The sequence below is a fragment of the Esox lucius genome, chromosome 18 (assembly GCF_011004845.1).
Source record: "Esox lucius isolate fEsoLuc1 chromosome 18, fEsoLuc1.pri, whole genome shotgun sequence".
NCBI lineage: Eukaryota > Metazoa > Chordata > Actinopteri > Esociformes > Esocidae > Esox > Esox lucius.
This window is the reverse complement of record NC_047586.1, coordinates 6,512,768-6,537,535: the sequence shown is the minus strand read 5'-3', so window position 1 is coordinate 6,537,535 and position 24,768 is coordinate 6,512,768. Positions and strand designations below refer to the sequence as shown.

The 24,768-nt window shown below is 51.1% G+C and overlaps 1 protein-coding gene across 8 annotated transcripts in view; it reads left to right on the top strand.

Annotated features, from left to right (window-relative positions):
- Positions 1-24,293, top strand: part of arid1b (AT rich interactive domain 1B (SWI1-like)) — a 57,272-nt gene extending 32,979 nt beyond the window's left edge. For 5 of the 8 annotated variants that reach the window (XM_020056200.3, XM_020056199.3, XM_013138600.4 and 2 more), the window contains 18 exons: positions 1,344-1,587; positions 2,469-2,558; positions 4,079-4,294; positions 7,041-7,410; positions 7,668-7,919; positions 10,529-10,680; positions 11,068-11,183; positions 12,777-12,926; positions 13,499-13,708; positions 13,835-14,039; positions 16,444-16,582; positions 16,904-17,076; positions 18,926-19,082; positions 19,299-19,415; positions 19,848-19,935; positions 20,570-21,368; positions 21,505-21,635; positions 22,108-24,293. In XM_020056200.3, the coding sequence (XP_019911759.3) occupies positions 1,344-1,587; positions 2,469-2,558; positions 4,079-4,294; positions 7,041-7,410; positions 7,668-7,919; positions 10,529-10,680; positions 11,068-11,183; positions 12,777-12,926; positions 13,499-13,708; positions 13,835-14,039; positions 16,444-16,582; positions 16,904-17,076; positions 18,926-19,082; positions 19,299-19,415; positions 19,848-19,935; positions 20,570-21,368; positions 21,505-21,635; positions 22,108-23,820 (5,322 nt within the window). In that variant the 3' untranslated portion in view covers positions 23,821-24,293. The remainder of the gene's footprint in view (positions 1-1,343; positions 1,588-2,468; positions 2,559-4,078; positions 4,295-7,040; positions 7,411-7,667; positions 7,920-10,528; positions 10,681-11,067; positions 11,184-12,776; positions 12,927-13,498; positions 13,709-13,834; positions 14,040-16,443; positions 16,583-16,903; positions 17,077-18,925; positions 19,083-19,298; positions 19,416-19,847; positions 19,936-20,569; positions 21,369-21,504; positions 21,636-22,107) is intronic. The other 3 variants (XM_020056202.3, XM_020056201.3, XM_013138601.4) reach the window with 2 other exon arrangements.
- Positions 24,294-24,768: the final 475 nt, after the last annotated feature.

The window sequence follows — 24,768 nt, the reverse complement described above, 5'->3', positions numbered from 1 at the left end:
CACCAAGTAAGCCAAAACCACACATTTCGGGGTAACAAGGAGGACAGTTCCAACTGCTTTTCAGGTCTCTCTGTCACCCCCAAAGAGAGTCTAACTCATCCACTCTGCACTAACTCATCCACTCTGCCGAGCCGATGAGTGGGGTGAGCAAAGAGGAGGTTGTAAAAAAAATACAATTTTTTTTTTAAGTCTTAATGATCAATGAGGCTGAGTAATTATATTCATCAATTCAGTAAGCCAGGGCCCCATAACGAATGTGAATAATTATAACCATAAATCATGCAAGCAGCACTAGTCCTGAGGAATATGCAGACAGGTTTAAGTGGCCCTCTAATGCCTTTCAGTGGGTGAAATGAAGGCTTTGTTGTTGAAATATGTAACTTAGGCCGACAGCTGGGGGGGGGGGCGGGGGGGGTTTGGCTGGGTCCCCGTTGGCAGGCTGTGTAGCGCTCTACGTTTGACCAGAGAACTAGGTAGTGCTGACAAAGTGACTGATCACAACATCTGATTGTCTGTGGTCAAGGCAGAGCGACCCAGAGGGAGGGAGTCAAATTACCTGGTTCCACGCCATCTCGGAGGGCAACTCGCCGGCACTGTTTGTCTCTGGCGTCACTTCCGATTTGGCACGGAGGACACTGGCATCTCTTCTGGCTGAACTCCTGCCAGATTTGCCTAGATGCATGTGGTGGTGTTTCTGGCCAGTTGTTTTTTCTGATATGCAGGTCAATTGGTGATTGCTGCCTTCATGCCTGCATTCCAAATGGCGACCTGTTGCCTAATCAGCCCTCTGTGTTAACAAAACCCAAAGTGCACCGTTTAAGCCATAATGTGTCATTTGGGACGTACTGTTTCTCTGTCGCTCTCTCTCAAACTGCCCTGCCTGGTGTTTCAAGGAGGGGAGATGGAGACGGCTGACTGGCCCGACTAGAGTGTGGGGGGAGTATTTTCCACAACCCATCTGCCTGGTTTTGGTTTGGCTGTAGATGGTTTGGGTAAAGTTCTCCTGGACTGGAAAGAAAGATTTCCAACACTAATGTCTCTCTCTACGTCAGACGTTATGTCAAATGATTAAGTGACTGGGAAGGTTTTTACAACCTGCCGGTGAAAAATGCTCCGTGTTTGTATTTCGAGGTGTTCTTGACCTAAGCAGTTTGGCTCCGAGTCAGAATTTCTCCTGGCTCATGTTCATTCAGAGCCAGAGTTGATTTTAAAACATTAAGCAATGGAAAATGAATAAGAACCTCTCGGTGGTCAGGTCCAGGTAGCGTTTTCAGTCTGACTGCCTGATGAATCGACCCCGTGGTCGCTTTACCCCCCCTGACGCTCCTCTCCTTGTGCTCCAGGACCTGTCCGGCTCCATTGACGATCTGCCCACGGGCACCGACGTGGCCATCAGCTCCGCGGTCAGCGCTTCGGGCTCCACCAGCAGCCAGGGCGAGCAGAGTAACCCGGCCCGGTCGCCCTTCTCCCCCCACGTGTCGCCACGCCTCCCTGGCCTGCGCAGTGGTCCCTCGCCGTCACCCGTCGGGTCGCCTGTGGGTTCCAGCCAGTCGCGCTCCGGACCCATCTCCCCAGCCAGCGTCCCAGGTATGCCAAGAGAACCAACCACTGTGCACTGAGATGGAACAAGCACAGAGCACGGACCCCCCCTACACACACACACACACACACACACACATGCACGCGCACGGTAGTAAGGACCAGTTTGGCAGACTTGAAGCTCTATTAGTATTATTTCAGAGAGCAGTTCGGAGATGGCTTCGGTGGAACTGGAACAGCTCTGGTCCTGGTGATTGGCTCAGCTGTGAAAGAAAAGAGCTTCTTTGTGTCATTACAGGCGGTCCTTTCTGAAATTCTTTTGAGTTAGTCACAGTGGGAGAGAGAGGTCTGTTCTTCACAGGCTGCCGGCCAATCAGAGGAGGGTTTCTATCTGCTCTGTGCTGCAGCTCCAAAACATGGGCCTTGGTCATTAAAATAGTTTCTAAACTATGTCAGCAGTTCAGAGTCACTTTAACACAATTACTCCCCCACAGGGATGGGCATTGTCATCCTCGTTGGCTGTTTGACACCAGGACTGGTCTAGTTAGCACAGATTTGTTCTTATTTGCAGACAAAGTTAGTTCAGCCTTTTACTCTCTTTCTCACTGCTCTGGGTGATAACGAGGTCGATGCGAAAACATTTCGCCATGTACACACACAAACACACATGCGCACACCTACATTTGGAGAGCTGGTAGCCATTAGCCCCCACAATGAAGTACCAACTGACGTGATCTGTTCTGCATCCTATTGCCACGGAAACCGCTACGCAGACACACACACACACACACACACTGTAGGGCTTGACACAAAGCAGGCAGAGGGAGGGCTCATTTTGCTGGACACACTGCTGCTCTTTGGGCCAACAGAGTCACTGTGGAGCTGGGGTGATTTTCTCTGTCTCAATGTAATTTTCTCTGCCCCCCCAGGCACTCAGATGGCACCCCAGACACCCGGGAATGTGTCTGACGTGGGCTCCCATTCGACCCTGAGCCAGTCCCCCATGTCTCAGGAGAGAGGTGAGATTCCCCATGCATGACTTGCCTCCCGTGACTCACAAGCCCTCCCGTTCCAGGAAGTTCGCCATGCATGCTGACCAGGAGGTCGGGCAAAACACCCTGGCAACATGAAAATGATTAATCAGACGGGAGCTTGTTTCAACTTCTGTGGTCAAATCCACCTTCAAATTCCACTGATGGTTTGAAAAATTAAATTTCCCTTTGTCATATAAAATCCTAACCAGCAATAGAAATACACCCAACCACAAGAACTAGTGTTTAATGACAGCGGTGAATATGTCTCTTTGGATCTGTTCCTCTTACTGCTCTCAGGTGTTTTCCATACGATCATTAGCCATAGATTATAAATCCCCGCTGGGCTGCTGTCAGAACTGGGCCTCGTCTACAGGTTATGTCTTCATGGAGTAACCAGGGCTGGGCCTAACAGCAGCCATGTCAGTCAGGTGGTTGTTTGTTCCAGGCCCACCCTGGGGTCAGGCTATTGTCTGTTCCAGGCCCACCCAGGAGTCAGGGATTTCTAGTCAGAATGACCTAACTGTCCAGCTGGCCTCCACCTCTTTCTCAGTGTCTTTAGGGTTTTTTACACCATGTTTATTAATCCTATTAAGGTGTGGTGCCCGATAATATTGAAATGTGGATAATGTTTTTTGAGCTCAGTAACTAGCTAATGACGTGATTTCTTTGAAGCTTGTGAACCAAATGGCACCTGCGTACATCCGTAGTGCTCCGGGCGTTCCGAATCTCCAGGCTACAGCCTGATGCTACCGCAAGGAAAAGATACAGGAAGAGAAATGGAACCCTGCCCATCGCAGTCTGTGTTTTTGTTAAAAGCTGATTTTAAGCTCCGAAAATAGACGAGGCTGCAACGATTTATCGTCATCACTGTCCTCTCTAGTTTAACTGTGTTGACATTCAGTTCTTTGGTAACTAATATTGAATAGTTTCAACCGAAAGTGCAATAATACTGAATATGGATGGAGGCAGAAAACAATGTAACCATCTTTGAGTTATAACCTCATAGCTATTTATTTGACTACCAAGCGATGTATTGGTGGAATTATATGAATCATTCATTGTGCTGCATCAGTTTATTCTGCCATCATTGCCTTGCTCTAAGTCATGGAATTTTCAGTCAAATAGAACTCATTCTTAAAACTCAATACTAAGTCGGTTTCGCAGCGTAACACTCTATATTTGCAAGGTTTTCCATATATTATCGTTACCTGTTCGCTTCATATCTGCGAGGCACTTAAAATGCTGTCAGTTCCGCTTTACAGGGATCAGCGTAACAGCTTGGGGAACGGAGTCAGTCTGAAATGGGGTCCGAACGAGTGACTGAAGCACAGCGAAGAGACATTGGGCTTTCATATTGGCCTTACCACAGACAGTTACAGGAGTAGTTCAGTGTCTGTATCCTGGCGGTGAGGGAACCACCATGCCAGGTGAACAGTCCTGAAAGGTACTGGGCCTGTGTGCCTGTTTAACCACAACTGTGCTCCGTGTCTCCCCGTCGTCTTCAGGGTTCCCACCTGCCATGCAGCGGAACAGCCAGGTCCCTCAGCCGTTTGGCCCTCAGCACTCAGGGCAGGGGCCCCCAATGTCCCCTCACCCGTCCTCCGGAGGCTCCATGCACCACCAGGGTTCCTTCCACCACCAGCAGCAGCAGCAGCAGCAGCAGCAGCAGGGGGGCGCCGGCCCCTCCTATGGACCCCAGACTGGCCATTATGGGCCCCAAGGTAATTTTCCTATGGGCCCAGGGTCAGCGTTCCCCAGCCAATCAGCCATATTGTGAGGAAACTCCCCCAGATCAGAGTCTGTGGGCATTGTTTGTAATGGCAGCATGTACACGTTGGCTTGTTTTCCAGCTAGCAGATGAAGTTGTTCTGCACCACAGTTAAGGGAAGTAACCTGTCTCTGGCTGGGCAGCTGGCAGTGATGTGGCTTACTACTCCCTAGGGCAGTTTTGCCAGATCTGAGTGTGTCTGCAGAACATCAGTCACGGCAGGACAGCAACTGCCCTGTCATGGAAAGTGCACTGAAATGCTACGCGTTATGCTGGAGGAACGTTTGGGTGTTATCGGGGTACTGGCAGCATCACCTTTGTTCAACGCAACGTTGTTTAGACGTTTTTGGCTTAAAAGGCTTAACCTGACAGTGTCTGGCAGTGTGTGAGCTTTACATGGGATTCAGCGGTTGCATTTACAGGGTTTCCCACAGCTCCTTCGAGTTTTAAAAGGTCTTAAAATAAAATCTGGGGAATTAAGGTCATGAATTGTTTTACATTTACTGTACATTTGCTGTAGGTATTACATTTGCAGATGGTGCATTTAAGGCTAATGGACAAATTGTCACGCACAGTGGGTAAAACATCTAATTTGTTTGGTAAACTTAGTACAGAGACTCCGCCATTAATATACGTTTTATGTTACGTTAGCTAGCTATAGACGTTGAAGTCTGGCTGCGTGTCATCTTTTGTCAGTAGTTGCTAGGCAGGGATGAGCCAAGATGGGGAGATGCATGTTGAATGAAAGATGGTTGGAGGAAGATACGTTTCGGTGGTGGTTGGTGCAGATAGGAAACGAGTACGAGGCAAGGTGCAGTTCGGTGGACCTACACCGTGATATTGAGAAGAGAGCAGGAGCGCTACGCCACTTGTCAAAGATATTTAGAAATTGTTTGGGTCTTAAATTATATTCGGTCTATAAATGGTGCAAGATCCCTGTTTTATACAGAATGACTTCACATCACATGGACACCTTTGAGCATGAAGGTAACTTGGTAACACCTTGGTAACTAATCAAATGTTAGGGTTCAGCTCACCGAAGCCAAACTTCTTTCTGAGCTTACCCATGAGTGTTGCCGAGTTATCAGACACCAGTGCAGACGGCCGCTGTGTTATCTAACGTATAATATATACATGAAGACGGACAGACTGTACATGGTTATGAATCAAGGGCCGAAGGGGTAGCTTTTCTTATTTGAACTGGCACTTGGCAATCAAAACTGCATCCATTTGTGATGGCCTTCAAGATTGGCCTTTTTTCCGGCCAATAATGGCTAAACAATGGTGGGATAATGTCGGCGTTTCCTTTGATTAACTAGTACCGTGGACTTGGCTGACTTTTTATGAAAGCGTGCAGTGAACACGTCAGAAGTGCATGGCTAACTGCAGGCTATCGATCTGCCTGTTGGAGCCCCTTACCGTCCCACCAACGCTTGTTTCTTCTGGGTTGGAGAGAGCCGGGCTTTCTTTCCCGCCGCTTAGTAAATCACAGATCAACCTCCATCTAGTTTTCCAAACGCTCCGTGCTGTAGCCTCCTCTGCGGCTTTCTGCCAGGCCAGGGAGCGGAGTGTCTCCTTGTGTCTGACTGTGCCTCCCAGCAGGTGTGGGGTCAAATAGTATTTGTAATCCTTTCAAAGACTTTCCCCAGGCTTGACTGAGCGTGGTGTGATGGATAGAAAAGGTGACCCGAGACACAAAGACCCACCTACTTGTCCCTCCAGGCGGCCTACAGAGACTGCTGAAAGTGTCTGGGAGAAAAAGAATTTAGCGTTTGAATCCATGGCTGGTTCTGTTGGGTCCAGAGCCAGACACCACAGGCCATCCAGCCCAGCAGTGGAACAGACGCGCGCGCGCACATGCAGAGCAGCAGGAACTATTGATCATGGATCTGGAGCTATGAAAACACACGCTGGCTGAGCATTCGTTCTAAGGCACGCAACAACACTCCAGATGGATTACCGTAATGACACAAAACCGACCCGTGTGTGTGTAATCACCTGGAGCGGGGACGCCCAACCACGACACACACCACACACACACGCACGCACGCACACGGGTTGGTTTTCATCCTCAGCTGAAACAACAGTGTAGATTGATGAGCGCTGCACACTAGGCTTTCACCCAGTCAACTGAAGGCAGTATCACTCCGCCTATCCAAATGCCTCCATTTGGAAAAATATGTATTTAAAAAAAAAAAACACTAAAAGTCAGCCGAAATCATAGAGCCTCCCTTAGTTGCCTCGCATTTGATCTGTGTCACAGGCCGGCGTTGCCCTGAGGGATTCTGGGATTAGTATGACTCTACAGAGGTGCTGACGCTGCCAGGGAATTTGAAATATATTTGGGAGATTTCCAGAATGCAGCATTAGGTCTGAGTGGCAGCCAGGGTTTTGGCCTCTCCTCTTGTGAGGTGGGGGGGGGGGGGGGGTTACTACAGGATGAGCCAAAATGGCAGCTCTCCCTCCGGTGCCTCGACCGAGTTGAAGTATTTTTGGAAGTCACGCGTGTCATCAAAAGTGGTGTGTACATGTGCGCACTGGGTGTTTTTCTGCTCTTGTGAAACACTGATTGGGCGAAGAATCCTGCTGAGCAGGAACATGAGTTAATCCTGTGTTCAGAAGGCTTGTGTCCCCAAACAGGTCCCGGCCGGGGGCCCCAGGGAGTCCCGATGGTGCTGATGACTTCTCTGTGTCTCCAGGTAATTACCCACGGCCGTCCAACTACGGCGGCGCCCCCAGTGCCAACTACAGCGGCCCCGGCCCCGGCATGAGCAATAGCCTGGGGATGAATGCCAGCAGCCCCATGCACGGTCAGGGGCCCGGACAGCCCTGTGGCTCCATGCCCGCGGGGAGGGGCGTGGGCCCGGGGGCCAGCGGACGCTCCTACCCTGGGGCCACCACCAACACCATGGCACCCACGTCTCCCAGCATGCCTCAGCCTGCCGGGCAGGGCATGGGGCCGCCCCCGCCAAACGTCGGCCGCAAGCCGGGCCTCGAGGCAGGTCCGGGGCCCGGCACCAACGTCGCGCAGGGTCCTAACGCCGGCTCCAGTGGTTCCGCACAGGGCAGGTGAGTCAGGACGGGGCAGGTGGGACCCTACATATGGAGCACAGGCCCCCGGTCAAAGGTAGGGCACTGTGTGGGGTATAGTGGGCCGTTTAGGACGCAGGCAGGGGTTGCACTTCCCCATATTCACTCATTAGTCCATTTGTTGTCATCTGCTAGTTATTAACAGTTATGAGGTGCACTTTAAAGTATGAGAGGTTTTTAAACCGGAGACTTCATTCCACCCCTCTCTTCCTGCTTCCCCCCTACCTTCCCTCCAGACCTCCCTACGTGCGTTCGCCGACCTACCCCGGCCAGTCTTGGCCTGGGGCACGCCCTCCCCTCTCTCCTTCCCCCCGTCCCCACACACAAACCCCCCCACACCCCCAAACCCACCCACAGCACAGTCCTCACCCCCATCGTGGTTCCTCCTCACCCCCCCACCCCCACTGCCCTTCGCCCCGGCCTCAGCACCCCCAGGTCAGCGGCGCTCAGATCCACCCTGTGATGAAGCAGCCGGCCGATCAGTATGGGTATGTGTCAGTGTCTGGGCCTCAGTCCACCCGTCACCGCGCTAACCAAGCTAACCACGGGCCTCAGTCCACCCGTCACCGCGCTAACCAAGCTAACCACGGGCCTCAGTCCACCCGTCACCGCGCTAACCAAGCTAACCACGGGCCTCAGTCCACCAGTCACCGCGCTAAACACGGGCCTCAGTCCACCTGTCATTATGCTAACCACGGGCCTCAGTCCACCTGTCATTATGCTAACCAAGCTAACCACGGGCCTCAGTCCACCTGTCATTATGCTAACCAAGCTAACCACGGGCCCCTCAGTCCACCCGTCACTGCGCTAACCACGGGCCCCTCAGTCCACCCGTCACTGCGCTAACCAAGCTAACCACGGGCCTCAGTCCACCTGTCACTGTTGGTCTTGTGTTTTGTGGTATCCTCTGGCAAATCCGTGGGGAAAGCAATATTATGAACCCACAAAGTCTAACCGTTGAGTAGGAAATTAGATGAGTAATGTTTAAAATAGTGTGTGAGAGACAAGGCAATTGCTTAAGCTATCGCCGGTAGCATTGATTAGATTGTTAGCGCAATTAAGTTAGCATTGATTTAAATTGACTATAGATCTATGTAGATCACATCTTTTGTTTTCTTCAGAGCTTACCAGTTGGTCAGGGTGGAATAGACATTAGCATGGGGGTGATAGAAAACTGTAGTTGCACCTCAAAATGACACCTTATTTCTTTCTTCAGAGGTTTTCTCTTCAGGGACCTCCAGCAGTTCCATGTATTTAATCTATTCCAGAGCTGGCACACCTGATTAGGCTTGGCAGCTAATCATCAAGCCCTTGATTAGTGAATCAGGTGTGCCTGTTCAAGGCTACAAAAAGATTGTGGCTGAATCTCAAATTGCATACTATATAGTATGCCAGAAGATTAGTATGTCTCAAATCATAGTATGCTGAAAATAGTATGTCAAAAGTTCCCGGATTGTCTACTATTTCTGGTGGATTTTTGAAGGATGTATCCGTGCATGCTTTTTGGTGTAATATAGTCCACACTTATAGTAAAAGAGGTAAAAGAGGAAGCGTTTGCACAATTCTCTTATTTTTTTATTTGACGAGAAAGTCAAATGGCATCAATGTCATTCACGTATGAAAGAAAAACACATTGTTGTGAAATGAAATGGCTTTGGCTGTGTACGGTCCGTCTTCAGTCTCGCTAGCATGGGCTCAATTCTTATGACTATTTAAAGTAGTAAGATACTAGTATTACTGGCTTGTATGCTATTAAAACCGCCAGTGGCAAAAGCCATAGAGTTCATAGATGCTATTTGTAGTGGAAGTAAACTATTCATAAAAAACTTTGGTCTATTTAACACAATGCTTAATGGTGTCTAGCTACATATTCAAACTTGGCGTGATTTTAATATGCGACAAAGTGATCTAATGAGACGCAATTTTGTGACAAAGTAGTGTGTCCCAATGGGTCCCAGTACTGGCATACTAGTTTACTATATATCACCCCTGAAGTACGTACTTTGAGATTCAGCCTGTTAAATGTCGGGTGCTCCCTGAGGAGAGGGTTTGAATACCCTAGATAGTGCGCTAGATTTTCGCCAGCCTCCTTTGGGCCCTGATGAAAGCAGTCGCACAACGTAGGGAGTAGGCCACCATTTGGGACTCTGACGATGGCAGACTGGTTGGACCACACAAGGGAACGAGAGGAATCAGCTTAGTGCGTGTCGGGGTGTCGGTCGGTCGGTCTGGCTGGCTAAATACGGGGCAAATGGCCTACTTGCCAAATGAGCGAGTCCACTCCTCACCGTCGTTGGTGGCCTCGTTCCTGCCGGGTTCATTAACGTGGGGAAATGGAGCAGCCTAATGTCAGAGCTTCATTTCCCTCCCAGGCCCCCCGAGTGCTGTCTGTCTGGGTGCGGTATAGCCCCTCCTGGCTTGCCAGTCATGTAGAAGCCATTAGTTTGGTGCGGCTGGAGGACGTTTCCACTGTTGTTCTCCTCCTGGTCGTTATCCTGTTAAATCAGCGGAGGGAAGTAAGCAAGTGCACACTGGGATGATGGGGACATTATTAGGACACACCCCTTTGTGTGTCGCTCCCAGGCAGCCTATTAGCTCCCAGGCAGCCTGGGGGTAGAGCAGGAAATAAATTGTGTTTCTCACCCCCACTGTGCTTCCAAGCCTTTTGATGTGATGTGGATATTATTTCCCCTGGGATTTAATACATACTAATTTTTTGTTTCCCCCCCCCCCCCTCTCCTTGGGTTTTAACTGGGTTTTTGTTTTGCCGTTGAGCAAAAGCTGCGGTGGGCCGGCTTTTGATGACCGACATGCATTATTCATACGGGTCTCTCACTAACAACTTAAATCCCTCTGTCAATTTCCACCTTCGTCTGTATATCAAGTCAACTTGAATGTTGGTGGCTGAAATTAATAAGGATTGCCTGTGTTTGATAGGCTTCCATTCACGCCACACTCGCCGATACTGGCCATCCTCCCCTAACCAGCCGCTGTTGACCGCTCATTTCAACATGTGATTGAAATGCAATTTTGTAATAGTGGGATGCATTAGTCTGACCATCGTTAATTAAAGAAACTCTGGCTCTGTGGGTTTCAGGCAGGGCGGGGCTCCCATGTCCCACCACCCAGGCATGGGGTCCTTGGGGCCTGGAGGGATGGGATCCTACGGCCTGCAGCCAGGGGCCCACACGTCTGGAAGGATGACCCCGCAGGGGCCACACCCCCTCTACAACGCACCCCCTCCCTCTGGTACCTACAACATGATCCTGTAACCTGTTTCCAGATCAGTGTCATGTTGTGTACATCCTTGTACAACAGCCTTCTAGTAACCTGTTCCCAGATCAGTGTCATGTTATGCATCCTTGTACAGCAGCCTTCTAGTAACCTGATCCCAGATCAGTGTCATGTTATACATCCTTGTACAGCAGCCTTCTAGTAACCTGATCCCAGATCAGTGTCATGTTATACATCCTTGTACAACAGCCTTCTAGTAACCTGATCCCAGATCAGTGTCATGTTATACATCCTTGTACAGCAGCCTTCTAGTAACCTGATCAGTGTCATGTTATTATCCCTGTAAATGGACATGAGCCTCCAGTATGACAGTAAATAAGAGTCTGAACCCCCCCATAACAGGGCCCATGCAGACAAGTGGAGAGGGGATGGCGGGTCCACCCGACCCCAAACAGAGACCTCCGGAGCAGCACAGGGAGGGCACCGCCCCTGCCACCGAACCCCCACCCAAAGCCAAGGTACGAACCACCGCTCCAACTGAGGCCCCCGCGCCTCCTCTCTCTCATGCTCTTCTCCCGTGCTTCCTCTCCCGCTCCCTCTCTGCCTCTTAAAGCATGTCCTAATAAAGCATGTGTTTGGGAGAGGAACCTGAGCGTGGCAAAGCGCGAAAAACGCCGCATCTAACGAGGCAGCAGACTAAAAGGAATACAGAGAAAAACAGCCTTGTTTGGAGTCATTGTGAAGATTCTCCAAAGGAAAACGCACCCGAGTTTCTCTCTATTTACCGTTGCCTTTCTCCTGTACCTACCGGGGGAGAGGCTTCCAAAATAATTGCTCCTTTATAGCTGTGCCATTTTATAGTAAAAAAGACATTCAGCTATTCATACTCTCTCTTTTCAGCAAGTTGTTCTTCATTACCGCCCCACTCTTGACTGTCGGAGTGTCTTCTGACTGATTTGGATGTGAGATACAGGCAGACACACCGAAATAAATCGTCTCCAACCAACTGCATAGAACTTGTTACTGTTCGCAGTGCTCTCTCATGAGCTTCTGTTTCTCTTGTCAGAAACGCCGCTTCTGTTTGGGTTTTGCTTCTATTTATTTATTTATTTTTCACCCCTCATCTTGTTTTCTTTCACCCCCTCCCTCCCTTTTTAAGTTCCCTTCTCGCTTGCTTTGGTTTAGTACTCCTCGGTATGTTTCCAGAGTGAACAACTTTTCTCCCTCCGCGTTGACTCGAGTCTGCTCACCTCATTACTGGCTGCTGAGAAAAGCCTCTTGATCACAAAAAAAACAAAAAACCAGAAGACGTCTGTCAGCCCAACAGATCTGAGAGCAGCTTCTGTTATTTCTGTTCTGTCTCTCTCTCTCAGTCTAGTTAATGATCACTCCTCCTATATTTGCCTGCTTTGTGCGTCTCTGCCGTCACGCCAAAGGCTGCAGCCGCCGTAGCTAGCATGGCTTTGCGTCTCCACTCCGGAGAACACAGGAGCGCTAGCGTGGTTATAATGGATGTGGCCTTTGCTGCTAAATCTCCTTCTGCGCTCCTGTTTGGCTTTCTGCTCTTAAGTGCCAGCCCCTCCCGCCCCCTGATGATCTGCCGTGTGGCTTTCCGATCACCTCTGGAACCTGAACTCCAGCGGAGCAGTGTGTTTGTGCGCGCGCGTGTGTGTGTGTTTGCGTGTGCGTGCCACAGAGTGTGTCGGCATCAGGCAAGGAAAGAGGTGGAAGATAGAGAGTTGGATACAGACACGTTGCATATGGAATCAGTAGAGTAGACAGACGCACAGACAGACAGACGCACAGACAGACAGACGCACGCACAGACGCACGCATTCTGTTACAGGACATCTTTGAGGGTTGGTTCAGCTGATTGGCTGTAATGTGTGTGGTTGGTTCAGCCGATTGGCTGTAATGTGTGTGGTTGGTTCAGCTGATTGGCTGTAATGTGTGTGGTTATGACTTTGTGTTTCTTTGAACGAGGGGGAGAAAAGGATAAACACTTAATCTCTCATCCTGTTGCCCTGTTGTGCGTGCGTGAGACTGTGTGCGCGCGTGCGTGAGACTATGTGCGCTTTACCTTCATCGACCTTATCTTATCCCCGTCACAGGACAGCTACAGCCTCTCTCAGTGTATGTCCCAGCCCCCCGCCCCCTGTCCCCTGTCCCCCAGCCCGGCTGGTCTGTCCCTGGGTCAGGGTGCGGAGGACAGCAGCCACCCGGCTGTGGCTGTTCCCTGGCCAAAGACCTCAGCCAGCCCTGTAAGTGCCACAAGCACTGTTTCATTTTCTCGCTTGTGCTTCTGTGCCTTTTTGTGATGGTGCCTTTTTTTCTTTTTTTTTCTTGTGATTGTAATATAATTCTTTTTATTTTTATGTACCTTGACCTGTGTCCTGAGCCGAGACCCCGGCGATGTGTGACCGAGGCTTTCTCATTAAGACACGCGTGTGGGTAGAGCTGGGCAAGCGGTTCCCGTGCTAACGTGTCGTTTCCTCCCGTACGGCGCTGTCAACCTGTTGACCTCCGACCTAAGAAACGTCCCTGTTGTGACTCTCCCAACGCGCCGCGTGTGGAAGCGCCCGTTTCTCGCGGCGGGTGTGTTAATGAGAAAGTCCTCCAGCTGTGCGCGCGTCCACGTGTTTCACACACTTCTCCGTCGGTAGATGCCAGTGGGATGCCCAGAGCTGTGTCGCGGGCCGTTTCACCGGGCCTCACCGAAACGCACGGCCGATGAGCCATATCCCCCCGTAGACGTTTGCCTCGCTCACGACATGTTGACCGCAGCGACCCTGACGGAACCCTCTGCTTTATGACCCCCCCCCCCCCCTTTTAGAAGCCCAGCCCGGCCACCATGACCAACGAGAAGATCCGTGTCCTGTATGAGATGGGGGCGGAGCCTGAGAGGCGGGCGTGGGTGGACCGCTACCTGTCCTTCATGGAGGAGAGAGGGACGCCGGTTCCCATGCTGCCCGCTGTCGGCAAGAAGCCCCTGGACCTCTGTCGCCTCTACCTCTGCGTCCGAGAGATTGGAGGCCTGGCCATGGTGAGTCTCGAACCCCCACGCGTACCAAGCTCTGTCCCGGTGCCACCGAAACATATATACGGTTTCATACCAAGCTCTGGTTGCTCAGGAGTCTCCTGTCGGCCGTGTGCCCCTCTCTTCCCGCAGGTGAACAAGAACAAGAAGTGGCGCGAGCTGTCCACCCACCTCAACGTGGGCACGTCCAGCAGCTCCGCCAGCTCGCTGAAGAAGCAGTACATCCAGTACCTGTTCGCCTACGAGTGCCGGGTGGAGCGGGGCGAGGAGCCGCCACTGGAGATCCCGGGGGAAACGAAGAAGCAGGCCCAGGCCAAGATCCAGCCCCCCTCCCCTGGTGAGTCAGACGCTTTCGTGCTGGACCACGAGCCGTGCCAGGGCAGGGCCCCCCGGGGCTACGGTCCAGAGGGGTGTAAAATGTCCCGGTCGTGGCTGGGCTGTGGCCAGTCTGCTGGCGTTACGTTTTACGTAGCGGTCCGTCACTAGCCCATCGCTCCGCCTCCATTCCGTATATAGGAACATTACAACCAATCGCTGCGTTACACCATCCGCAAAGGTCTGTAGACCAGAGGCGTCCACCCACCTGCGGGTGACAAACGGGGGTGACGTTCCTGTCCACCGGGAGCCCCATGCTGTATTCCTGGAGCGCATCCTCAGTCACATAGCCGGTCCAATCCAAATCCATTCCCCCTGAGTTGGCCCCCGCCTGTTCCCTCCCAGCATGTGGCCCTATTTCTGTCTGACAGGTGACTGGGTCACACTGCAGGGATGGAGGGAGAGGGGGAGGGAGGGAGGGAGGGAGGGAGGGGGAGCTGTCAGTCGGCCAGCACTAAGGATCCCCCCCTCAGGCGAGATGGCTGATGATGTCAGAGAGAGAGAGAGAGAGAGAGAGAGAGAGTGTGTGTGTGTGTGTGTGTGTGTGTGTGAAGGGTTGAGCGAGAGCTGTCAGGCAGCAGGGAAGGGATTCCCCCTAGAGAAGATTATTAAGGGAGAAGTGTAGAGGAGTGCGGCTGTCTGGGATATAAACAACAGTGACCTCAGTCTGACCTAGTTTCCCACAGACAGACCAGGGAAGCGGCAGGTTTTGTTTTCTCTCTCTCTCTCTCTCTCTCTCTCTCTCTTGCTCTCTCTTTTTGTCACACTCTCCATTTCTGTACTGTAGGGTCACTTGAGTTCACAGGCTCAGAGAGGAGAGTGTGTGGCGTCAGCTCCTCATTGTTTGTTTTTTTCAAACACGTGTCGGCTCAGCTGGATCCAGCACCAGTAGTCCTCATGGAGAATCTCTTGTTTCCAAACACGTTCACATGCTGCCCGCCACGCCAGTTCCACCGCTCTCTCTCTGGGGATGTATCACAGACGGGGTTGTAAATGTCTTGAATGTCTTCAGAAACGGTTTAAATGGATTTTAGGTTTGGCTGGCTGTGGTTAGTTTGATTATTTTTCTTGCATTGTTAATGAGAGAAAAGCGAGTGTTTTTGATGTAAGAAAGAGAAAATGAAATAACACTGATTTCATTGGCCGCATTCCCAAATCCCTGATAGAGTGCGCTGCTTTTTAACCTGTGTCATTTGGTCTGTGGTGAGGTCAGGCGCTGGGTAGTTGGTAGGTAACAAGGTGCCATATGGGAAACATTACTAGACTCAGCACACTTGGCAGATCGCAGAAGCTGCTTGAGGTAGAATCCATCTTACCTGGCGGCAGCTTATGAAGAGACAAATAAAGACGTGAAATATATATAATGTATTTTCTCATGAAATATAGTTTTTTCACAGCACAACCTCTCTAGAACCAAAGACGGGGGGCCTTTGATAAGGTTGTTTGGTTGTGGTCTGGACCTGGTGACCCTGAATATTGTTTTACAGTCGTCAGGGAATCAGTAAATGGCTCGAGATTACCTTGGAAATGCATCAAAAGAACCCTGGAACTGTTAGGAGAACAATTTCCGGACAGTTCTGCAGTGGCCAAGCAAAGAGTCCATTAGTTTGGTCAACGGCACGGCACGCCTCAAATATTAAAGAACTACAGCAGTTTGCCTGCTGAAGGCTGGGACAAGTAACCTGTAGGAAGGTGTGGCAAGCTTATTGCTTGGAACAAAAACAACTTGTCGGTCATTATGTTGGCCAAGTGCTTTGCCACCGAGTTCTAGATCCGTGGTGCCAGTCTGTTTGTACAGGCACCTTTTTATTTAAATTATAAGGTTGAATTTCCACTGTGTAGAGACCAAAGTCAATTTAAATTTCCAGTTTATTATTGAATTATTGTTTTTAATTTCTGTCTGTCCAACGGCGCCAATATATTTGTCTGCCCCTGTGTAATGATACACACTAAGACACACGTTTCTATACATCAACTGGCTGTCCCCCTCTAAACAAACTGACATCCAGGAATCAGCACCACTAATAAGTCATGTCTCATCTATGCTGCTGCCGAACTTTGAGGAGAAAATGTATTTCCGTTTGTGTTCAGATGAACTGCGGCAGGTGACGTCAGCTAGACAGCATAACTCGCTAGCGAGTGGGAGGCTTGAGTTCAGAGTGGGACGTCACTGAGATTGTGGCATCCCCTCTATCAACGACCAGGATGTAGCCAGGACCCCTTTGCTGTCACTTCTTAATATAAGTTGATGTATTTGTTGTGCCTTGGTAGAAGCGTCTGGTTCCTAGCACTGGTTACTCAGCGTGTATATCGTTTTATATTGTGTAAATGTTTTACCCCTCTCCCGTTGCTGCTTTTCCCTCCAGCCAACTCGGGGTCTCTGCAGGGCCCCCACACCCCCCAGTCCACAGGAAGCAGTTCGATGACCGAGACGTCTGAGGCCATGAAGCGCCCCACGCCCGCCACCACACCTCACGGACACATGACCCCCCAGACGGTCAACAGGTAGGTTCGGCAGCTGCTGGGTGTGTCCGACTAAACACCCCCACGTTCCTTCCTGTCGTTCCTCACTCTGCTGGGTGTGTCCGACTAAACACCTCCACGTTCCTTCCTGTCGTTCCTCACTCTGCTGGGTGTGTCCGACTAAACACCCTCACGTTCCTTCCTGTCGTTCCTCACTCTGCTGGGTGTGTCCGACTAAACACCCACGTTCCTTCCTGTCATTCCTCGCTCTGCTGGGTGTGTCCGACTAAACACCCCCACGTTCCTTCCTGTCGTTCCTCGCTCTGCTGGGTGTCCCCGACTAAACACTCTGCTGTCTCTTAGGACCAGTGGTGGCATCAGTGTCCAGGACCCCTTTTCTGAGGTCAGTGACCCTGCCTTCCACAAGCGGGGGCCCATGCCCCCTGGTGGCCCCTACCAACAGAGCGGAGGCCCGGCAGACCCCATGAGAATGCAGTACGACGCCAACAAGGATCTGTACGGAGGGCCCCGGAAGGGTGAGTATTTTCCCCAGCTCTGTTGCACCCTTGTTTACGCCACGCTACATTTTACGAGACATATCGAAGAAGACGCAAGGTGCTAGGTATTTTTGGGGGTCAACTTGCAAATATCGGTAGCTTGAGACGCCACCTTCCGGGGGTAGAGCCCCACCCCCTGGGGTTTTTTCCAGTCGGGACTGAAGGAAATTCTGTCAGGACAGTATCAAGTTTCTGTGTAGTGGGCAAACGTATTGCCTGATTGTCTTTATGTTCACATCAGAGTGGACATCTTAGTGACACTGCTGACCTGTGGCAGCAAGAAAGAAACAATTCTACAATTTTCACGCTAATCCAAAAATCTAGAAATGGGTTGGGGTTTTTGTCTTAGAGTAATATTGAATTATATTACACTTTCACATTTGGTTTAAAATTATGATGATTTTGTGATTGAGCAGACATTGATTCTGCATTTGATTGAACTTCATTTAAAACACAAACTGTTTATCAGAGCTACATAGTGGTGGAGACTGAACATGAAGTACAGAATCCTTACATGCAAAGAAGCTTGGAGGACTTTAGCCATCGGGATAAGGTTCTAGAACCGGGTTAGCTAATTTTAGAACAGGTTGGAGAACTCACTCATTTGGTTTTTTAATACACAATGAAATAAAACACAGAGCGTATTCATAGACTGGTGCGTAGTTCGTCTGCTGATCGAATGTGTGCAGGAAAGTGCCCATATTAAGGAAACCCTTAAATGAGAAAATGAGGGATACACTGAAAAAGGTGCTTCCCCACAGCTGGTGTGTAGCCTCTGAGACAGCCGTTCACACTATGATCAAGAAAACACCATATTATGACGTTTCTTAGAAAAGTACAGACACACGTAAAATCTATGGCAAGGCTCTTTGAAGCTGTTCTAACTCGGATAGCTGAAACTGTTAAATAGCTCTCATAGTGTTCTTCTTTGTGGCTATTATTTTTTTTTCGGTGAGTGTTTTACTGAAACAACTATAAGCTACAAAATCTTCAAAAGGTATTTTGTGTATGTCGATGACCATGTTGAATTTGTCCTTGTTTTCTGGTTAGACCTAAACCTCTGCCAGTCTGTAGTTTTCCTTAGTCTATGCTGCCCCCCACTGTTACAAACATGTACTACATGCCCTTGCCTTTTATAACATCCAACATGAAGACTGAAACCGAAATGGCAGTCTATTACCCATCAGTGATTCTCAAACCTCTCCTCTGGGACCTCAGATGTTTCACAATTTACTTATAAGTCTGAACTACATAAACTGGGTACCCTATTTAAGATCTTGAGGATAAACTGACGTGTTGAAACCGCTGCGCTTGCTCTGGAAAAGATCAAACTGGACCCCATTTTGCTACACAATTTCTTGGTGACCAGTTTGTGACTCAGGCCCTGCCCCATTGCCCGAATAATCAGCGGACTTGGGAGAATCAATATTGAGGCTTGCCCTCCAAAGGTCATCCGATGCACCTCTGGTTCTTACCACGCCGGTCGCTCAACCAGGCAGTCTACACCAGAATCCTTATGCACTGGAGGGAACACAGTCCCCAGTCTTCTACCTTAGTTGAGCTCACAGAAGACTGAGTCGCACCAACGAGTTGCTAGAACGTCATGAGGCAAGGCAACCACATTCGACGGCTAACTCCCCCCGAAGCCCGGACGGTGCTGGCCTTGCGCACCACCCCCCCCGTGGGACTCCCCTTGCCAAGCCGGATTCAAACCCTGGTATTGCAGTAACGGCTAACCAGGCGCTGACATCGTCAAATGTACAGCACGACATGGACTGGCCGTGATGAAAGTCGATAAACTTAGCAGGTGGTCTCCTTTTCCTCACAGGTCCAGGAGGCGGTGAGCCGTACGGGCCGGGTCAGATGCCCGGCGGCGCCATGCAGGACATGTACCCTCGGGGGACCCCCCCAGCTGGCATGCCAGGGATGGGCATGGGCCCTGGCTCACGACCCCAGTACCCATATGGGCCGGGCTACGACAGGAGGTGTGTACCCCACTAACCACATAATCGCCCATAGTGTCGACCTGTGAAATGTATATTGGAACCCAGACGCGTGCTTCCGGCGGTGCCATTTTACCAGCGCTGTTTATTCTTGTCAATCTTGGTTTAAAAACATCATCTTGTATGCAAGTCTTACTGCTGGTAAACTTGGTGCTGGGATTGTGTTGGTCATGTTTGTCATCTCCCCCGGCCCTCTAGACCAGAGCATGTCATGGGTCAGGAGGGGGGTATGGCTCCCCCTGGTGGTCAAAACAACATGGGCTCTTCCAGCGGGGACCCAAGCATGTATTCCTCCAACAGATACCCTAATCAAAGGTAAGGAGGGACGAACTGGGCGATAGAAACTCTTGGCATGACAGGTCAGGACTGATATATCAGTACATTCCCTTTTTAACCCTTTAACATCCTTTTAGCTGGCAAGTAGAGTATGAGTTGAGTTGATTTAACTCCTCCAGCCCTCCTGCTTTTATTTACATAATTTGTATAATTTTGGGATTCTGCAAATTAAAGTTGTGGCACTCTAATTCTGCCCATTCAGAGAGGGCTTTGTGATCACTCACCAAAGATATAGGATAAAAGACACAAAATGTCTTACAGCTAAGATTAAAGACTAGAAAATATATTACTTCTCCAGTTTAATGCTAATTCTATTTTAAACAGTATTGGGTAAAGATGTTACTACTGACAACTCGCAAACACACACACGCAGTGTTTATCAGCGCTCTGAGTGTGTCCTCCTCTTTACAGGCCACATGGACACGAGGGTTACGGCCAGCAGCCACACGGCCCCCTGCCCTACGCCTCTCACCAGCCAGGAATGTACCCCCCTCAGCAGGTCAGTCCAGGCCTCCTTGCCCCCGCCGCTACAGGAACACCCAGTTCCTACGCTTTATTCATCTTCCGTTTATGTTGCCGGGCCAGTCGATCCTTGATTCATTTCAGCCTGGCGGGAGGCAAAAGGGCCTCCTGTTAGAGGGTGGTTGCTGGGATTGAATAAAAGGAAACCGAAAACGCGGACCGACTGCTACATCGTCCGCTACTCAAGTCCGAGATCGTCCTTGAAGTCAAAATTAGGGGCGTGGCACAAATTACAGCAATCAGCGATTGGATAATCAAAATGACAAATGCTTACACGTGGGTGTGTTGTGTTTTAGAAAAGCATTGGGCATACTAAGATCTAGACTCGTTGTGTAGAAGGGAGGTCCGTGGTGGTGTTGTAGTGTAGCCAGACCGCCTCCAGAGGGCACTGTTCTACAACTACTGAAACATAGGATTTCAGGGCGAAATAACCACTTAGCTCAGCTCGTGACGGCAGCTTAGCGAAGTAAGCGTCGTTGGGGTGTAGTCCACCTGGTCAAACAGCGTGGCAAAAAAATCTGAGATTTATTGATATTAAGGGAGTGCTCACGCCAACAGCAGAAGTTAGCGGTCCACAGTTTTCTAATGTACTGTTGTGTGTGTCCTGTCAGGGCTACAAGAGGCCAGTGGGACCAGAGGGGATGTATGGACCCCCCGCTAAACGCCATGACGGGGAGGGATACAATATGCAGCAGTACGCGGGCCAGCAGCCGGACATGTACAGTCAGTACGGAGGGGGGGGCTACCTGGGACCAGAGCGCAGGCCCATGCAGGGCCAGTATCCCTACCCCTACAGCCGAGACCGTATGGGGGCCAGCCAGGGCCCCCCGCAACATGGCATGATGACCGGCGGGCCCCCTTCTGGGGTCCCTGCGGAGGGCCCCCAGGCCAACGTGTGGCACCCCAGGACAGACATGGGCTACCCCGGGCCCTACCCCGGACGACAGGGCCAGGGACCCCCTTACCCTGGCATGGGCCGGGGTCCAGGGGATGACCCAGAAGGCAGGGGGGGGCCCCCGGACCAGTGGCCCCCCGGGCACCCGGGCCAACGCCAGGCCCCGTACCCCCCCCACTCGTATTCCGCTTCTTCCTCCATGGCCTCCCGACAGCCCCCCACCTCCTACCAGTCCAGCCCCAGCATGGCCAACCACATCCCTCAAGCATCCAGCCCCTCACCCTTCCCCCGCGCCATGGGAGGCCCCGGGCCCCTGTCTCCCAACAATGCGGGCCACTACGTGGGTTCTATGAAGAAGGCAGGGCTGTCCGGGTCCATGGCTGGCCCACACGGTGCCGGGATCGCTGGACAGGGCATGCTGCCCCTCCACAGAGATATCAGCTTCCCGCCAGGCTCAGTGGAGGCCACACAGCCCAAGCTAAAGGCCCGACGCAGACTAACCTCCAAGGACACTGGTAGGTGTACAATCTGTTTAAGTACATCCATAGCCTCCACGTCCACAATGTCGCCCAGTTTTGTAGTGCACCGCTTTTGTTCATGGCCTTGGGTCTTCCCCTGTGACCTCTGACCTGTAACCTCTCGCCCAACTAGGAACCCCAGAGGCGTGGCGCGTGATGATGTCCCTGAAGTCAGGTCTGCTGGCAGAGAGCACATGGGCCCTGGATACCATCAACATCCTTCTGTACGATGACAACACAGTGTCCTCCTTCACTCTGTCACAGGTGAGAGACACTGCGACACAAACCAGATCCCTTTAGTAAGGATGTGCCAAGCGCGATGTCCAGAGGTATTCAGTAAGGATGTGCCAAGTGCGATGTCCAGAGGTATTCAGTAAGGATGTGCCAAGTGCGATGTCCAGAGGTATTCAGTAAGGATGTGCCAAGTGCAATATCCAGAGGTATTCAGTAAGGATGTGCCAAGTGCGATGTCCAGAGATATTCAGTCAGTTCAAACTCATGCAAATCCAATTATTATTTGAAGTATTGTGATAAAATCAATGCTATCGAGAATATGCATATGAACACACCCCTTATATGTCCAGGATCCATACCAGTGGCCTTAACCAATCATGCATCTTCCAATATATGACCATACATGGCTTCCTTTAAGGACAAATACCCCTGAACAAACTTTTGTCTAAACACAGTAATATCATAGAGCACCCAGCTGATACGTTTCCCTATATTTTCCTAGTTACCTGGCTTTCTGGAGCTGATAGTGGAGTACTTCCGACGGTGCCTGATTGAAATATTTGGGATCCTGGATGAGTACGAAGTGGGCACCGAGGGCCAAAGGACACTGCTTGGACCAATCACAGACCAGGAAGAGGAGGAGCCTGTCATTCCAGAGCTCGACTGCCATTCAGACGAAGAACAAAGGGCTGGCAAGTCAGAAGAGACAGGTCCAGAAAAGCCCACAGCCAACCACAGCACAGAGGTGGTCACAGAGGAGCCCCCCATGGAGGTCACGGTTAAAGAGGAGAAGGTGGAGGGGGAGACCGATGAGGCAGTCCCTGAGGACTCTGAGCCCATCCAACCCCAGGCGCCCCCAGAGCCCAGACCCAAACAGGCCAGCAAGTACGACAAGCTGCCTGTTAAGGTGGAGGAGAAGGATGCGGAGGAGGACCAGGTGGAGGAGCGTCAGGGCCTTAGTCTGCCCAGGGGCTTCACCTCAGGCCTGCTGCACTGGAAGGCCGGCGGGGGGGACTCCACAGCCCACATCCAGACCCACCTGGAGGGACGTGGCCAGGAGGCCCACGCCAGAGAGAGGAGTGAGGAGGGCGAGAGGCCGGAGCAGGAGAGGACCGAAGCAGCGGAGGGGAGCGCGGAAGAGGGGGCCGTTGCCGCGGCGACCGAGACCACCGGGGATGCGCTGGGCCCGCTTTCAGAGAGGACCCAGAGCCCCATATTCACCCCGCTGGAGGACGAGCCCCGCTGCTGGGACGAGGCTCCACTGTCCACGGCCGAGTCCTGGCAGGACGCCATGGCCCGCCGCTGCGTCTGCGTGTCCAACGTTGTCCGCGGCCTCTCCTTCGTCCCCGGGAACGACGGCGACATGTCCCGCCACCCGGGCCTGGTGCTGATCCTGGGCCGGCTGGTCCTACTCCACCACCAGCACCCAGAGAGGAAGAGGAAGACGCCCAGCTACCAGAGGGAGGAGGAGCAGGGCCTGGCCTGCAGCCGGGACCAGTGGTGGTGGGATTGCCTCTCTGCGCTGAGGGAAAACACTCTGGTCACCCTGGCTAACATCTCCGGTCAGCTGGACCTATCCCTATACCCGGAGAGCATTTGCCTGCCCGTGCTGGACGGCCTGCTCCACTGGATGGTGTGTCCGTCCGCCGAGGCCCAGGACCCCTTCACGACGGCCGGCTGCTCCTCCCCGCTCACCCCCCAGAGGCTGGTGCTGGAGTGCCTGTGCAAGCTGAGCATCCAGGACAATAACGTGGACCTGCTGCTGGCCACGCCGCCGTTCAGCCGCCAGGAAAAGCTCTACGCCACCCTGGTGCGCCACGTGGGCGAGCGGCAGTCCCAGGTGTGCCGGGAGATGGCGGTGGCGGTGCTCTCTAACCTGGCGCAGGGGGACCCGACAGCGGCGCGTGCCGTCGCCCTGCAGAAGGGCAGCGTGGGCACGCTGATCGGCTTCCTGGAGGACTGCGTGGCCATGGCCCAGTACCAGCAGGCGTCCCACAGCCTGCTCCACCCGGCACCCCACCACGAACCGCCCAGCATCAACATGATGTGCCGGGCTGCCAAGGCTCTACTGGCCCTGGCCACGGTGGAGGAGAACCGGACAGAGTTTGTGCTCTACGAGAGCCGGCTCCTGGAGATCTCCCTGTCCTCCGTGCTGAGCTCGGCTGTGGCGGCCATCATGTGTGAAGTACTGTTTAAGATCGGCCGCTCTTCGTGACAGACACACAGCCAGAGAGAAGGGGGATTTCTAGGGGGGGGCTCGGGGCTTGGTTGAACGCGAACACATGGGTATGTGCGGTATTATATTTTTATTTAAATAAAAGAACACAAAAAAAAAATGTTTTTACATACAAATATATATAGAAATTATATAGCTCCTCTGCCCCATTCACAACCTTCATTTGGGATTTTTAAATAATTTTAATACAAATATTTAATACTTGGTATTTTAAATTGTTTTCTATTCTTTTTATTTGTTTTGGGTTTTTGTTTTAACCAAAGTTGGCACCTCTGACAGAGATCGTAGTTTTAGTTTTGGGGTCTCTTGCTCTTAAAAATGGTTTTGTAATTGTGTGGCTGTTTGTCTGTGTGGGATCTTTCTGTTGGTTGTTTTTCTTGGGGAAGCAGACTTATTTAAATGGTGAATCGTTGTAGATAGACTCTTCTCATGTATTAAAAAGAAAAAAACACTGACGTTACTCCGAATATACAGTACATTGTGTATCCAGAAAAGAATTACCTATTGTGCAATAGGATTTAGTTGGTTTGTTGGGGGGGGTGTCATCCAAATTGACTTTTGACCACAGGAAACTGACCAGAGGTATTGCATAATATTACCTATTTGAGGTAGACATGAGTCATTGATCATCTGACTTCCTGGTGACCATAACCATAGCAACAGACAGTTAATCTTTTAAAGGAACTGTACTTCCATCTACAGTCTTATCTTTTGCTCTCATCAGTGGGCCCATTTGTATATAGAAGTTGTACATTCAGACTGCTCTATTTGGTTTCTTCTCCCAAGAGATGTGGTATAGACGTCAGTAGTCGATAATTATAATGACTGTTATAATTATGATTACTACACATTTGAATAATGAATAGTTACTCGCTTTAAATGAGGTTAGTCATTTTATGTATAAAAAAATGCTCTGTGACACAGGTC